This window comes from Triticum aestivum, chromosome 4D, assembly GCF_018294505.1.
Source record: "Triticum aestivum cultivar Chinese Spring chromosome 4D, IWGSC CS RefSeq v2.1, whole genome shotgun sequence".
Taxonomy (NCBI): Eukaryota; Viridiplantae; Streptophyta; class Magnoliopsida; order Poales; family Poaceae; genus Triticum; species Triticum aestivum.
Genome location: NC_057805.1, coordinates 13,626,037 through 13,641,277, shown reverse-complemented (window position 1 = coordinate 13,641,277; position 15,241 = coordinate 13,626,037). Strand labels below are relative to the sequence as shown.

At 42.8% G+C, this 15,241-nt stretch overlaps 2 protein-coding genes across 2 annotated transcripts; both read left to right on the top strand.

The window, feature by feature from the left end:
* The first annotated feature begins 326 nt into the window (after positions 1-326).
* LOC123095751 (uncharacterized) lies at positions 327-1,122 on the top strand. Its single transcript, XM_044517315.1, has one exon. The coding sequence runs from the start codon at positions 389-391 to the stop codon at positions 914-916; it is 528 nt and encodes a 175-aa protein (XP_044373250.1). The 5' UTR covers positions 327-388; the 3' UTR covers positions 917-1,122.
* Positions 1,123-6,188: 5,066 nt separating this feature from the next.
* LOC123095750 (uncharacterized) lies at positions 6,189-10,632 on the top strand. The gene is made up of 2 exons (XM_044517314.1): positions 6,189-6,765; positions 10,317-10,632. Exons 1-2 carry the CDS (start codon positions 6,265-6,267, stop codon positions 10,320-10,322), a joined length of 507 nt encoding a protein of 168 aa, XP_044373249.1. The 5' UTR covers positions 6,189-6,264; the 3' UTR covers positions 10,323-10,632.
* Positions 10,633-15,241: the final 4,609 nt, after the last annotated feature.

The following is a 15,241-nucleotide window of genomic DNA, read 5'->3' as shown; positions in this document are numbered from 1 at the left end:
ACACATACACTTTACATCCTTGCATACATGTGTAATTTTTTTCAGAATTTTTTAAAACCGAAATTTATGCATGGTTGGTTCGTTCAACAACTTGTTATTATGTTGTGGTCACGGAAATAAAATTGCGTGGTATTGTCCGGTCCATCCATCGTTATCAGACAGAGAGAGAAACAGTGAGAAAATTTCATAACTCCGGGTGGTTGCAAACGGTGGTGATAACATGCTGTGGTACCAAGATTTGAATACGCCCACATGACCGATCACGCTCGCGATCCATCGCAAGAGATCGCCGGTGCCCAAACGCCACGCATCTATAAAACCCACCGGAATTCCCACGGAAAGGCAGACCAAAAAGAGACTCCCAAACCCCATAACACCGACGACGGCCATGTCTCCCCTCACCATCGTCCTCGTCCTCGCCGTGGCCGCGACGGCCGCGCCGCTATCACACGCCGCCTGCGCCGACGGCGGCGCCACGATGCTGCACGGGGTGGCGAACGACGTGCTCCTGGAGTACGGCCTCCCCAAGGGCCTCCTCCCGGACTCGGTCAACTCCTACACCTTCGACAACGCCACCGGCGACTACCAGATCGAGCTGGCCAGCAGCTGCTACGTCTGGTTCGGCGACCACTACGTCTACTTCGACAAGAAGCTCAGCGGCACCATCTCCCACGGCGCCATCACCAACCTCTCCGGCGTCATGGCCAAGAAGCTCTTCATCTGGGTCTCCATCACCAGCATGACCGCGCACCTGGAGCGGGGGGTGATCGAGTTCCGCGCCGGCTTCATCACCGAGGACGTGCCGGCGTCGCTGTTCCAGGAGATCCCCGTCTGTGTCGACGGCGTCGGCGAGCAGCTCCGGGGTGCGGCTGGGGTGGTCCGGGAGCTTGGCCTGCTCCCCGTCGCCGAGGTGTGAGTGACTTCCGAGTCCAAAGTTCAAACACGAGTTGCTTCCATGCCTTTTGCTGAAATTTACTACGTATGGTTGGCAAAAAACATTTGCACCTTTCTTGTTAGAAAAAGAGAGATGAGACTATGAGAGGTACAGTCGGGGTGCGATCTGCGATGTAATGGGGGAAATTGCATATTTCAAGTTCAATAAAATAATCTTTTATAAGATTATATAGGAGTATGAGCAGAAAAACAAACGGTGGTGAATCAAGTGCCTGTACATACAGAAACAATTGATGAGATATCTTCGTGATACCATCTACTCCCTCGGTCCAGAATTAGTTCACGCTCAAACAACGTATCTAGATGATGTTGTTTACGGGTTGGATATATTTTAGCAGCTCTACTTACCCGCATCGGGTACCGTCATCTTATTCGGTTAACCAATGGGTTTCGCCACAAGGATATTTATCCCCATGCTTGATAAAAACTCGCTCACTCGCTCAGGCATTGCGATCTCATAAATTACGGTTGTATGAATTTTTTAGGATGCACAAGACGAAGACCTGAGTGACCAAACTAATTGACCAGTCTCCTAGGCCGGTTTCCAAGATGGAACTCTCGCGCCTCGGGGCTACACCAATGTGTCGACCGGCAATGAGAAGACCCCGCACAATGTACCGGTTGAATTATTGATGGTCTTTGGCCCCATGAGTCAATTATTTTCTGAAAAATCTTGAAGGCTCATTTTGTGGTGTCTGTGAAATAGCATCTCAGAGGCCCATTTTGCAGTGTTACGACGGGGAGTTTAATTGTCCCACCCTAGGAGTGAAGGAAAGTTCGGACCAACATATAAGGAATTCTAATTCACATCTCATTGGAGCATGAGAAGAGAAGTGGTACGTACTTATTCCTCCGTCTCCCGCCTAGCCACACCTCCGGGCGTGTCATGTCTTGTGAATGAGTCGAGTCGAGCTAACTAAGCTTGCAACTGTCATTCCTCTCGTTGTTGATGCTTACGACTACTCCATCTCGGAAGAGCAGGCATGTGGAGAGAAGGGCTATACATTCTTTGGGGAGCATCTCAACGAGGTTGTGTGCTTCTGTCCGTCTACATCCACGATTTTTGACTACTTCACTGATCACGTCATGGTTGATATTAGCGATGCCATGAAGAATGCACACGTCACTGCAGCCCTCACTTGACCATGGGGTATGACATATCGCTCACCCCAGTTTTACTAGTTCATGTGTTCTCGGTACTTACTCTGTTCATGGATGTGCATGTTCTTTGCTTAGAATGCGTTCGGTTTCAAAAAAAACTCATTTAAAAAAATGCTTAGTATGTGTTTGAAGTATGACATTAATCTTCATAGCACTATCGTCATGTGTTGCATATGAATTAAATTGATCAAACGCTAATCCTCTATAACACTAAGCTCCCTAGTTTTAAGTAGCCCACATCAATTGAGGTCTCCAATTGGGATGGGATCACCCGATTTTGACCAGGTCAACAATTTCTCAAAACTATCTCATTCAATTCTTTTATACTACACACTATGCTTCGTAATTTTTAAGTCTAGCAATTAATTGAAATCTTCAATTTAGAATTGGGTCAACATGATTTTGACCGGGTCGACAATTTCACAAGGGCTCTCCCTTTCAGTTCTTTTAGTTCACCATGTTTCCATTTTCGAAACTCTTTCATTCAATTAAGGTATTCAATTTTGGATTTGGTTTACGATTTTGACCAGGCCAATGATTTTTTAAATCAATCAACACTAACGGGTCTATAGAACGGTTTCACTCCCTGCACCCTGCCACCACCTAAAAGAAAGAAGCGTGTCATCATGTCATACTATAGCACCAATATAGTACATGCAGCCACGGACACAAAAGTTTCCTCGCATAAATATACGTGGTTAGCAGATGACACAGAACCACACCACAAAGGCCTATAAAATCACCGCATTATAAATAAAAATAAAGCACACTTCATAATCTCCTCACCTGCCAAACGAAATATTTCATCAGTTCCACAATATATGCGGTATTAGTATTTTGAAAGTCAAATTTCTTTAACTTTGACCAAGTTCAGAGCAAAAAATATTGACATCTACAATATTAAACAAAAAGTATGGAAATTCATCTCATGATAAATCTAATCATGCCGATTTGATATTATGAATTTTGATATATTTCTCTACGAATTTGATGAAACTTAAAAGGTTTGACTTTAAAAAAAAGTAACACACTTATATTTTGAAACATAGTGAGTATTTTTTTTAAGAAATCCAACAACACCAACTGTGCAGCAAAACGCACCCAACCCTTCTAGTATATGTAGTGGCAGAGCCAGTACCCGGTGACCCGGGGCAGCTGCCCGGGCTCACCAGCGAACTGGCATATAATATAAGCTATGACTCATGTAATTATCAGCTCCATTAACTATGATCCGCTCGGGCAAATATTTCATGGGCCTCGCTTGGTGCTGTTGGGTCCATGCATGGCTGCACAACTCTTCAAATAAACGTAATATGCAAGGCCTGGCTCAGGCTGTAGGGCAAGTCGCCAGCCAAACCATGTCCCCTCCTCTCCTGCTCGTCGCCTCTCTCCTCTCTCTCAAAAGGTTGCGACAGTTCGAGTCACTCTGTACTCGCAGTTCGAGTCACTCTGTACTCGCAGCAGTGGAAAGCACCGGTGATTCTTTGAGCTCGGGCGCAGTTCCTCCTAGTGGAAAAGGCGGCAATCGACAACGCCTCCTCTCAACCATTCGTGCCCACTTGTTAGGCGAGGAATTCTGGGATTGATGCCTTGATTTCAAGGTCAGTGGTCATGCTTAGTCCCAACACGCGTACACACAAATTTGTGGCATCATATTTCACTCTTCATTTGTTTGGGGATTCTTTGAATATCGATTTTGTAAAGTGATATAGAAAATTGGAGATTCCATTGTTGATCGAACTGAGCAGGTTAATTGAAGAAAAGTCACTCTTCACTTTGCTTATGTATTGCTTCTTATCGACTCCTCTGACGTGACTATTGTTAGTGCCTAGCTTTGTTATTATTGTTGCTAACAACATCCGTTTAGAGAGCTTTCTCCAAAATGAAAAATATCAAGTCTAATTGCGCAGAAAGATCAATGAGGGCTGGTTCAATCACTTGATCATAAGCTACATTGAACTTGGAATCTTTATATCACTGGATGATTTCAAGCAATGAAACGTCGAAAAGGGATTTTACAAAGGCTATGAGTTATTGTATTTGGTTTTAGTTATTATTATTAAAATTATGTGCATTGTCAATACAATGAAACTATTGCAAATTAAAAATTCTTTCTTTTAGTGCATATATTATTTTTGGCGATAACTAGTTTAGTGTTTATAGTTGCATAATCTATTCTATACCAAGTAATAAAGGGACTATTGCTTCTTGCGGTACGTCAGGAAAATTGCCCCCAAAGTTGCAAAATATTATCCACCAATGTCGTCGATAAGTAATAAAAAATGTTTCGCACAGGGGAATCCCCCGCCTGGGCCGGCCCATGCAATAGGGACCCCCTATACTGCGCTCTGCTCGCTGGGAGAAGACGCGGTGCTCCCATTTGGGCCGGCCCATGCAACCTATTTTCTAAATTTCATTTTTATTTTTTATTTTTATTTTTATTTTATTCTTATTTTTATGTTTAAATAATTTGGGACTTAAAAAATGTTCCAAAACTAGAGAAAAGAGAATTTTGAAATAAAATGCTTAAACAAATAGTAAAATGTTTGTGGGTTCAAAAAATGTTCGTGATTTTATAAATAAATATGTGCTTATTCAAAAATCGTTCGAAATTATCAAAACAAATGTTCGAAAAATAAAAAAATCATATCTTTTAAAAGTTAGTGTATTAAAAATGTTAATAAAATTGAACAAAATTTTGTCAATTCCAAAAATGTTCACGGATGAAAAAATATCCTAAAAATACAAAAACTGTTCATGACTTACAAAATAGGTTATTCATTCATCAAAGGTTCATTGATTCAAAAACTGTTCGTTGAATCAAATAAATATTCATGAATTTCAAACTTTATTTCATGAATTTCAAAGTTTATTCATGAATTTCAAAATTTGTACCACCAATTTCGTCAATTCTAGAAATATTCACAGATTCAATAAAATTGTTAAAAAATATTCACAATTTTAAAAAAAGTTTGCAAAAAGTCTAAAATGATCTTGATTTTAAAAATGTTCACAATTTCAAATATAATCAAATATATTTACGAGTTTAAAAAATGTTCATGATTTTTGGAAATGTTTGAAATTTTGTATAAGTGTTCATGAATTTAAAAATGTTCACAATTTCAAATATATTTATGAGTTTAAAAAATGTTTATGATTTCACGAAATTATGAGTGATAGTGTATCTCAGTGATGTAGCAAAATATGATCATGACCATTGGAGATTATGATTTTTTTTTCTTCCGTTGTAACGCACGGGCCCTTTTGCTAGTATGTATCAAAATATTTGGTTGCGGTTCTTAGTATTTTTAGTTAGCTTGTAGTCCACCCCGGCTCCTAATTTGTTATGGCTCCGCTGCTGAATATTTCCAACGGTACCCACTATGACACTGGTTGATCTGCACCCTCGGGAGACCTCACTTGCTCAAGATTTTGAATGAACATCGGTGCCATTTGTTGATACCCCTCGCTCTACCACCATCAAGCGGGGTTGCGTTGTCCTTGATCCATGAGCCGGGGAATTCAAATACAAGATACACCAAGCGGAACAAATTATATAGTCGCTTTTGTGCATGGTCTAGACTAATACAATGAGCAAGTGCTTACAAGAGGGACAAACATACAACAATCATCCTTAGAGGACACACATATTACATAGGGTGTGGATTTTCCCCAATGTTATTCAAGAAGGAGAATCTTGGAAATGCCATATATTACCAGTGAGCCACATCAACTGGAAACCAATCGTTTCTTAAAATAAATTTGGGAGGGGACTCGCATTACAAAATGTTTCTGGCTCCCCAAAATTTTCCAATCGCCCCGATAGAAAAGCGGCGACAGCAACGTGTCGACAAATCATCCTAATAACAGTAGTGGTTGTTCGGCTGTTCCGATATAATTTTAATCATATTTGATGTGGCTTGTAGTACTTGTGATAAAGCTGGTATAATAGATCGGGTCAAAGATATAGTGACAAATAATGTTTTGAAAATACACATGCGCTAGCGTTGGACAAAAAATAATATTCGGACGCTAGGCTGCTAGCCGGGAGCTGACCCTAGATAACGTCCTGCCGGAGAACTCGGCGCCCCCACCGGACTCCCCACGCGCAAAGCAGAGAGAGGAGAATCCCAAACCCCAGCGACGACCATGACTCCCCAAGCCCTCCTCCTCCTCCTCCTCGCCGCCGCCGTCGCCGTCGCCGCCGCCTCCGCGGCCCCGGCGAACGGCGCGGCGAACGACCTCCTGCCCAAGTACGGCCTCCCCAAGGGCCTCATCCCGGACTCGGTCTCCTCCTACACCTTCGACGAGGCCACGGGCGACTTCGAGATCCACCTCGCGGGCACCTGCTACGTCCGCTTCGGCGACCACCTCGTCTACTACGAGAAGACCCTCCGCGGCTGCCTCTCCAAGGGGCGGATCACCGGCCTCGCCGGCATCCAGGCCAAGAAGCTCTTCCTCTGGGTCTCCGTCTCCGGCATCGTCGCGCACCCCGCGGAGGGCACCCTCGAGTTCCAGGTCGGCTTCGTCTCCGAGGAGCTCTCCGCCTCGCTCTTCGACCGGGTGCCCGCCTGCGGCGCCAGCGCCGGCGCGCAGCTCCGCGGCGTCGCCGGGGTCATCCAGGAGCTCGGCCTGCTCCCCGTAGCAGAGGTATGGGATCGAGATTCAGTCACTTTTTAGCGTTCCGCTGTTTGAATTAGGCGCCTCGTGTGGTTTCGCCATGAATTACATGGCTGGTACAGACTTTGGAATCGGATCAGTATACTTGTTGTTTGGTGCTGCTTGATATCATGACATGTGCACTTCGAACCCTGGATAGCCAATTTACTCTGGCATAGATTGCGCGCTAGAATCCAGTAGATGTTTCATTCCTAGCATTGCTTAGTTTTGGTCTGGAATTTTTAGGACGGTTGTGATTGGGGTGAGAACATTTAGTCGTGGTGGCACATAAGATTTGGTGGTGTGGGGGCATGTCTTATTGTTTTGTTTTGATGATTGAGTGAAGCTGGTGTCAACCTCCTCTAATCAGTGATCATCCGGTGATTAAAATATATCAAGGATTTTTAGGGTGTATGAACAGTTTATGTTCTTTCCATATAGTACTTCACCTACTGCCACCACACCCAACAACTAATCTAGCAGCATGTCAACTTAGCTCACATCACTTCGTGCCACAACGTAACACCCGACCTGCATCGTAAGTTCCTAACCCGAAGTCATGTCTTACTAAAATGTGGTGCCTGTTGTCAAAATTAAAGGAGAGGAACACCTTTCTTTTTTGGTGTTCAGGACTATAGTTGCCCTTGGCAGTAGCAATTTTGAAAGGGTTCATTTGTTAAGTAATGGTAAGAGAGAGAAGAGGGAACCTCTTGCTTTACTTAATCCCATTTAGAGAAACCTTATTTGTCCTTAATATGCACCACCTGAAGACAGAAGTACCTTGGTTTTGATATGTACCACTAAAAGATATTGGATTGCTTTAATAGCATCAACAGTTTGCAATCCTCTAAAACGTGCCATTCCGTAATAGTCCGTTAATGGACTATCTTTCCTTTTTCTTTTTGTTGAAAGTTTAGACTATCTGATTTCCTTCTTGAATACAGAAGAAAAGTGAAACACTGTATTTTATTTCTATTTCTCTTGTCTCTCCCCTTCTTTTCTTCGTCCTGATCCTGTTTCTGTTCTCTACCATATCTCTTGAAACTGCCACCACTGACCTGAGATAGCACTGCAGCCATAAAACCTGCATTGTAAATCTCTAGCTCGTCGTGGCCCAACTCAATATTGTCCGCTAGAGACCCTATTAGGCAGTGAGTCGACAACATCAACAGCTTCATTAGCGGCCATCTGGCAGCATGCGGTAGATGTATTTCTTCTCCCTGGCAAATTGTGATGTTTAACCCAGTCTTGTGTCTAATATCTGTTGTAGTCCAGTAACTGTGTCCTGTGCTGGGTGATGCTTGATGGCCTAATTCTTGAGTATTGACACTGCGCACTTAATTCATACAAAAAATGGTCATAAAATCAAATCAAATCAAATCTTCTATGCACGTCTGACCAAATAACACTTCTGTTCTCTACACCAACTGCCCCTGGATATACAAGTGGCATGCCCAATGTTTGCAAGACTGCAAGTCTCAAGAGGCATGAGCTAGAGGGTTAAGGTGTCGGAGGGAGGGTCAGCATGAAGAGTATGTGCAACATGGATCATAACTTCACAAGGGAGAAGAGGATTGGTAGATGATTGGGAATGCTGAGGTGGACAGTGAGGCTTCCAGGGAATTTTGCGCAGAGATGCACTGAACATCGTTCCTTTTTGGCGAGGAGGTGGTGCAAACTAGCAAACGACAGTCCCACTTGCAAAATGTAGCTGTACATCGCAATATCATATGCCTGTGAATCTGTGATCCTGCGCACTGCTCAAGGGTGAAAGAAGAAGTTGGTAGCATCACAACCTGAGGGTTAAAGGACAGTAGGAAACATAAGGAAGAGATGCATAGGACGATTGGTAACTGCTGGCAACAAATTGGTATATTGAAGAGAACTGTGAACTTTTGGTGGTATTTAAGTAACCAATGTGTTAGGATGGTACGTACAAAAAACAGAGAACTTTTGGTGGTATATATCCAATTTTGGTTTAAAGAACAGGAGAGGAAAGAGATCAGATGACGGATGAGGGCTGGAGATGGTGCCATGATGGAAACATGGTAGTGAGGACTTTCTAGAGGTCTTCCTGTGCTACACTAATACTAGGACTGATTTCCATGTTAGATCTCCCATGCTATGGTATTCCTTATCCTTTACGTACATCCTCTATGATTATAAAAGCAAACCATGTACCTAATACTTATCCATGTTACACCATTTGGGTCATCAATCTTCCTGGGAGGCTAGGACTGGGAGTATCATATCAGAAGCCACCTATACGAGAGAGATCTTTTGAATACTTCTTATCCTGTGTGGTGACCTTACCGACCTACTCCCTCCGTCCGGAATTACTTGTCGCGGAAATGGATGTATCTAGATATATTTTTAGTTCTAGATACATCCATTTCTGTGACAAGTAATTCGGACAGAGGGACTATATTTTAAATGTAATTTATATTTTGAGAACTTTAAGTAGAGTCGAGAACATTTAGGAAATTTAGAACCGCCAGAAAAGCAAGATTGTGAATATAGCTATCTCGCCATTCTTACTAAGTACGAATATGGATATACAGTACACTAGAGATATCAAAATGGCATGTTGGCTACTTACGTGCCCAAAAACTAGTTAACTACTTAAAGTGGAACATAGTTATTATTATTAGATGGAGTTGAACAACCAGTGGAACATACTTATTATTATTATGATTTTAGTAATGATTATTGTTATGCCCTGTTATCTTTTTTGGGTTGGATGAATCGTAAATTGCATGGTTGTGTACCATGTGAAAACTCAGCCACTCTTATGGAGATGAAACCCAAAAGATTTTCATTGTGTATCACAGTATTAAAAAGAAAAGATTTACTAGAAGGAGCCATAGCCCACTAATTTGCTAATTCTCCGAGGGCCTATATAAATGTGTGCAAGTGGCTAAATAAGACTACAATTCTGTCAGGAACCACTTCCCAATAATTTGAGAACACTTCCATGTTATTATAAGTGATGTCATGCCTGAACATTCTCTCGAAATGTCTGATCTGGAAACAGATTGCGGTGCATACTGCATGGTTCGATTGAACCCTTGTAGGGGACTAGCTCTGATTATTGTCAAATGGCAGTTAGGTATGCTGCAACTTCTCGTCGAAATGTTAATCTAGTAGTAGTACGTTAAATACATACCTATCGCTGAAACAAGTGCACATTTGTTTTGGATATACAGACTCTTCTGTTTATCGAGTGCCAACAGGACATCATGCAACACGGGTCGTGAGGCCTTTTGACATGTTGATTGCAGTAGATGCCTGCACTGTTGGTAGAATATGTAGGATGAAAGAGCGATCAGTGTATTCACCTTCATTGTAAAAGTCTGGATGCCATCATCGGTAGTCATTAACAGCTTTATAGTCAGCCAATATATCGTTTGTGTACACCAATGTTCACCTGGTCAGTCTCGTCTTTGAGGATCCAAACTCGAAACCAGTGATTCTATGCCTCATATGTCAAACTCTACTCGGTGGTACGTATTTGACGGTCTTTTTTCTTGCTGCCTTTGCAGGCTTGAGCTTGGAGCTGGGCGTTCGTTCCACTTGCAGCAAACTTCTCCTTGGATCCTATGGTGGCGTTACACGAGTGGTAATAATAAGATGTGCGGAGCCTTATTTAGCTCAGGGAGAGAGGCTCTGCGGTGGTGTGCTGTTGATCCTTGTACTACGTGTATGTGGTCTGCTGTCTGGTTAGTGAACACGGATTCTCTGTAGAATTGTACATCCGTTTGCTGCAACTGGAACCTGTGTAAAAATGTACATGTGGTTTCGTGTCTTTGTTTCATGGAGCACTACTACTTTTTTTATTAAAAAAAATCTCGTTCTACATTTGGTGCGTTTAAGCCGTTCTTTTTTTAGGGGTTTGTTTTCATTTTTCTGAGATGAGAGGATCCATGCTAAGCAAAACAGGAGCAGCACAGGCCGTTTGGAAAACCCAACGAACGTCTCTGAGGATAACGACGTGGCATTCCTTACTGCGTCAAATTATCGCACAAAGGCACAGGTAAGCGCTAGGATGGGCCGGCCCAATTAGCTTCTGTTTCATTTTATCTTTGAAAAACGTTACTGAAAATTCAAAAAAATAATCACGTTTTTAAGTATTTAGACATTTTTAAATGTTCACAAATTAAAAAATGGAATTAAAAAATGTTCATAAATTTTAGAAAATGTTGATTTCTTAAAAATATGCGAAATTTCCAAAAAAAAAGAAGCAAGAGCATTCAACAAAGATGTTCATAATTTTTCCCAAAACATTCATGTTTTTTTTTTCTGGTAAGCCGACCAAAAACTAGAAAAAAACAGAACAAGTAAAAAAACCGAGCTGTCAAAATGGACATGCTCGCTCCAGCAGCTTACTCTGAAATGGACAGCCCAGCTGTGGTCGCCCGTGTGCGTCACCCTACTATTTGACGTAAAATCCGCTAAAAAAACTATTTGACGCAAAGCAACTATGTTTGCTCAATGATTAGGAAATTTTATTGGGGATGCTAAAACGGGAAGAGAAAGGCTGCATGGGTCTGGAAGAGTTGAAGATGCCAAAGTACATGGGGTCTCGACTTCCGTGATATTGAGTTGTTCAACCTGGCCATATTGGCAAAACAAGGGTGACTAATTTTGTAGGATCCATCTTCTTTGAGTGCAAGGATTTTAAAGGCGACCTATTTCCTGTTAGTGAATGTGCTTGATTGTGAGCTTGGGAGCCATCCCTCACAAGTATGTCGTGTTGTTCATGCAGGTTTGGCAGTGCTTAAACGAGGTCTGATATGTTGTATTGGAGATGGTGAGACCACTAACATATGGAATCAAAATTGGTTGCCAAGGGACTATATGATGCAGACGCTATACCCGATATCTTCTGATCCGTCGAAGCTGGTGTCGTCACTCATCAATGGTCCTTCAAGGAGATGGAATCACGAACCAGTGAATGAACATCTTTGCCCCATGGATGCACATACCATTCTTAATATTTCGCTGAGTTCTAGGACAATGGGAGACTGTTGGCATGGCACTATGAGCGCTCGGGTAATTTTCCAGTGAGATCAACCTATCGGCTTCTTGTTGACACAAAGCGGAGAAGGGGAGATTGGTTGGAGGGTTGCCCGAATATTTCTGATACTAGGGGATCACAAAATTAGTGGTTGAAACTCTAGAGGGCAAATGACCCGGCAAAGGTCGGAAGTTTTGCATTGCGACTAGCAAAGAACTCAATTCCGACGGGGGTCACTTTGGTTGCGAGGCATATTGCTAACTCAAGTGTTTGTTGTATATGCAACAACGTTGCTGATTCTTGGCGTCATTCTCTTATAGAGTGTCATATGTCTAAGTGTGTGTGGGCGTTGATGGAGGAATATTTAGTCAAACACATCATTTCATGTAGAACTAAATATGCTAGATTGTGGCTGATGACTATGGAAGGTTCTAGTGACACTATGGGGCATCTGGTGGGCAAGGCGCAAGGCAAACCATGAAGATATTTTCCAAAGCCCGTTGTCTATGTATGCTTTTATAAAAAAAATCTCTTGATGACTTGGATCTTGTTCAAGTGAGGAAGATGAAGGGTTCCACTTTGCCTCTTAGGAAGGAAGGAAGAAGATGGCTCAAAGGACCAGCTGGATGGGCTAAAATTAGTTAGAAACAAGAGATATGATTTTGGTGTGCTTCCAAGGGGTTGCCTTGTATTTATATGTGGACAATCTTAATTGTCAAGTATAACAAGAGATTACATGCGATCCTCGGGATAAATCTACACAGCCTAATAGGAAAGAATCATCAATCTGTTAGCCATAACTACAATATCATATACTGATATTTACGTTAACGCTCCCTCAGTCTCAACCGGCCATAAGGTTGAGATTGTGTCGTAATTTTTCCAACGTGATCTTTCCGGCAGGTTTAGTGAAAGCATCTGCCACTTGATCACTCGAGGACACAAAGCAAACATCCAATGCTCCTTGTGCCATCTTTTCTCTTACGAAGTGGAAATCCACCTCAGTATGCTTCTTCCTTGCATGAAATACTGGGTTTGCACTCAGGTAGGTGGCGCCCAAATTATCACACCATAAAGCGGTGGTCGTCGCAAGGATCCTCCCAGTTCCTGAAGAGCATATTGCACCCAAGTAGCATCAGCTACGTCACTTGCAAGTGCCTTGTACTCTGTCTTGGTGCTAGATCGTGACACCGCGGGCTGTTTTCAAGCGCTCCATGAAATCAGGTTAGGTCTGAGGAAGACCACAAAACCACTTGTAAAGCATCTGTCGTCGGCATACCCTGCATAGTCAGCAACGGTGAAAACACTAAGAAGTGTGGAGCTTGACCGATGATGTGGAGTCCAGTTCCATGGTACCCTTGATATACATTAGTATGTGCTTGACAGCCTCCCAATGCACATCGGTAGGTTTGGACAAATATTAGCATGCCATGTTGACAACAAAGGAAATATGAGAACTAGTAAGAGTGAGATACTGCAACCTCCAGCCATACTGCGATAACTGAAGGCATCATCATTAGTGAGTGGAGTACCAAGATCTGCTGCCAAGTTGTCGGTGACTGACATGGGTGCAGAAACCTCCTTGCAATTCACCATATGTGCACGATGAAGAAGATCACCGACATACTTGTGCTGAGAAAGTACCATTCCCCCTGAATTGTAGATGGCTTCAATCCGAAGGAAGTAAGAGAGACGGCCAAGAACTTTGATGGTAAAGGACCCAACTAAAGTGCAAAGAAATGGGTCCACTGCCAATGACAATATCATCAACATAAGCCAACATGTAAATGACCATAGCTCCTTGCCGAAAGATGAAAAGGGAAGTATCAGCCTTGGAGGTATGAAAACCAAGTTGGTGCAGCCGATCTCTGAGGCGAGCAATATATTTCACCCCCCCCCCCCCCCCCCCCACACACACACACACCCCACCCTCCCTTGCATGTGTAGGCTATTTTAGTTTTTAGATGTGGGATTGATGTAGGCCGTAGAATCTTTTTTTAATACTTCATTGGTAGAGTCTTGAACTTGTGATCTCTTGGCTATGATACCAATTTGGAAAGAAGAAGTATGATTTTGCCGTGCTAATCCCCACGGATCAATCTACACAGCCTAATATGTTAGTCATAACTACATAATCATATACGAACATTTTATGTTAACAAAATTAATGTGACTATCTCTCGCCATGAGGAAGGGGTGCAAGTGCAACAATTTGTAGGTATGATCATGGCAACTATTTAGGGGCTTATGTTATTGTTTGTGAAGGTCTTGTTGATCCTGAAGTTGTGAGGCCTTCTATCTGACTGTTGATTTATACCTGCAAAGGATCAAAGTGACCACAGATTGCATGGCTATTGCTAACCACCTGATCGAGGGATATCTTGGTCCCTCGAGCACGATCATCAGAGATATAAAAAGAGAGGTTCAGGTCCTTGGTGGATGCTGATATTTTCCATCAGGCCGCGCTTACAGTTGTATTTATTTTACATGTGTGTCTTACTGGCCACTAGCAGATTTTCAGCCGAAAACAAAACGATGGGCAAAGATCTGTATTTCTTTTCTACAAGGGTATTTGAGACAAAACGATAATTCAAACAAAGCCTAAAGGGAGAGAAACTAACTTCGAAGCATAAGATCTAGCTAAAGCAGCGACCTCACTAGCTGATGGTAGGCATGTTTGCCTTTCCACCGAACCAGATACTCCCTCCGTCCCAAAATTCTTGTCTTAGATTTGTTTGGGACGGAGGGAGTATTACCTAAGGTTCAAATGAAGTGTTTTTTCTTCTGCGGAAAAAGGAAAATGTGTTTGCTTTGCCAAAAAAAAACTGTGTTTGCTTTGGTCGGGCACTGCATCCAGAATCTTACAAAGGCAAATAAAAGAAAATCGTGCAAAGGCCCCTCCCTGTCACACACTTCACTTCACGGTTCACGCACAGTTCTCTCAGGGTAAAAAGAATGGTTTACTAGGGTTAGCCAATCCGCTTCGTCTCTCCTCCCAAGCGAAGCGACTAGACTTCTTGCCTCTCGTCGATGACGTCGCCGTTCTGCCTCATTTTTTGTGGCGTAGCTTTAAAGCCATGGGAGCACGTGAATCCCGGTCTTTGCCGATGGGATGACTTCGTTTTTAGTTTGTTTGAGTTTTGTTAGAATTTATGTCATGTTCAGGAACACGAGATGACTATGATTTTCTGAAATGAAATAAGATTATCCCCGCCTATTTCTGTTCAGGTTGTGCGTCTAGTATCGTCGGAGGGCATGTGAAGGTGTGTCCCGGCAGATCTCGCTCTTCAGGTTGGATCAGTTCAATCTACGTGTCTCTTCATCGGCGGTGGTTGCTGTTTTGGTCCGCCGGTCCTATATGGTCTTAGCACGACGACTTTCTAATGGTCTACTACAACATGTTTCATCAGACTCCGGCGAGGGAGACGCAATGACGACGGCGTATCTTCG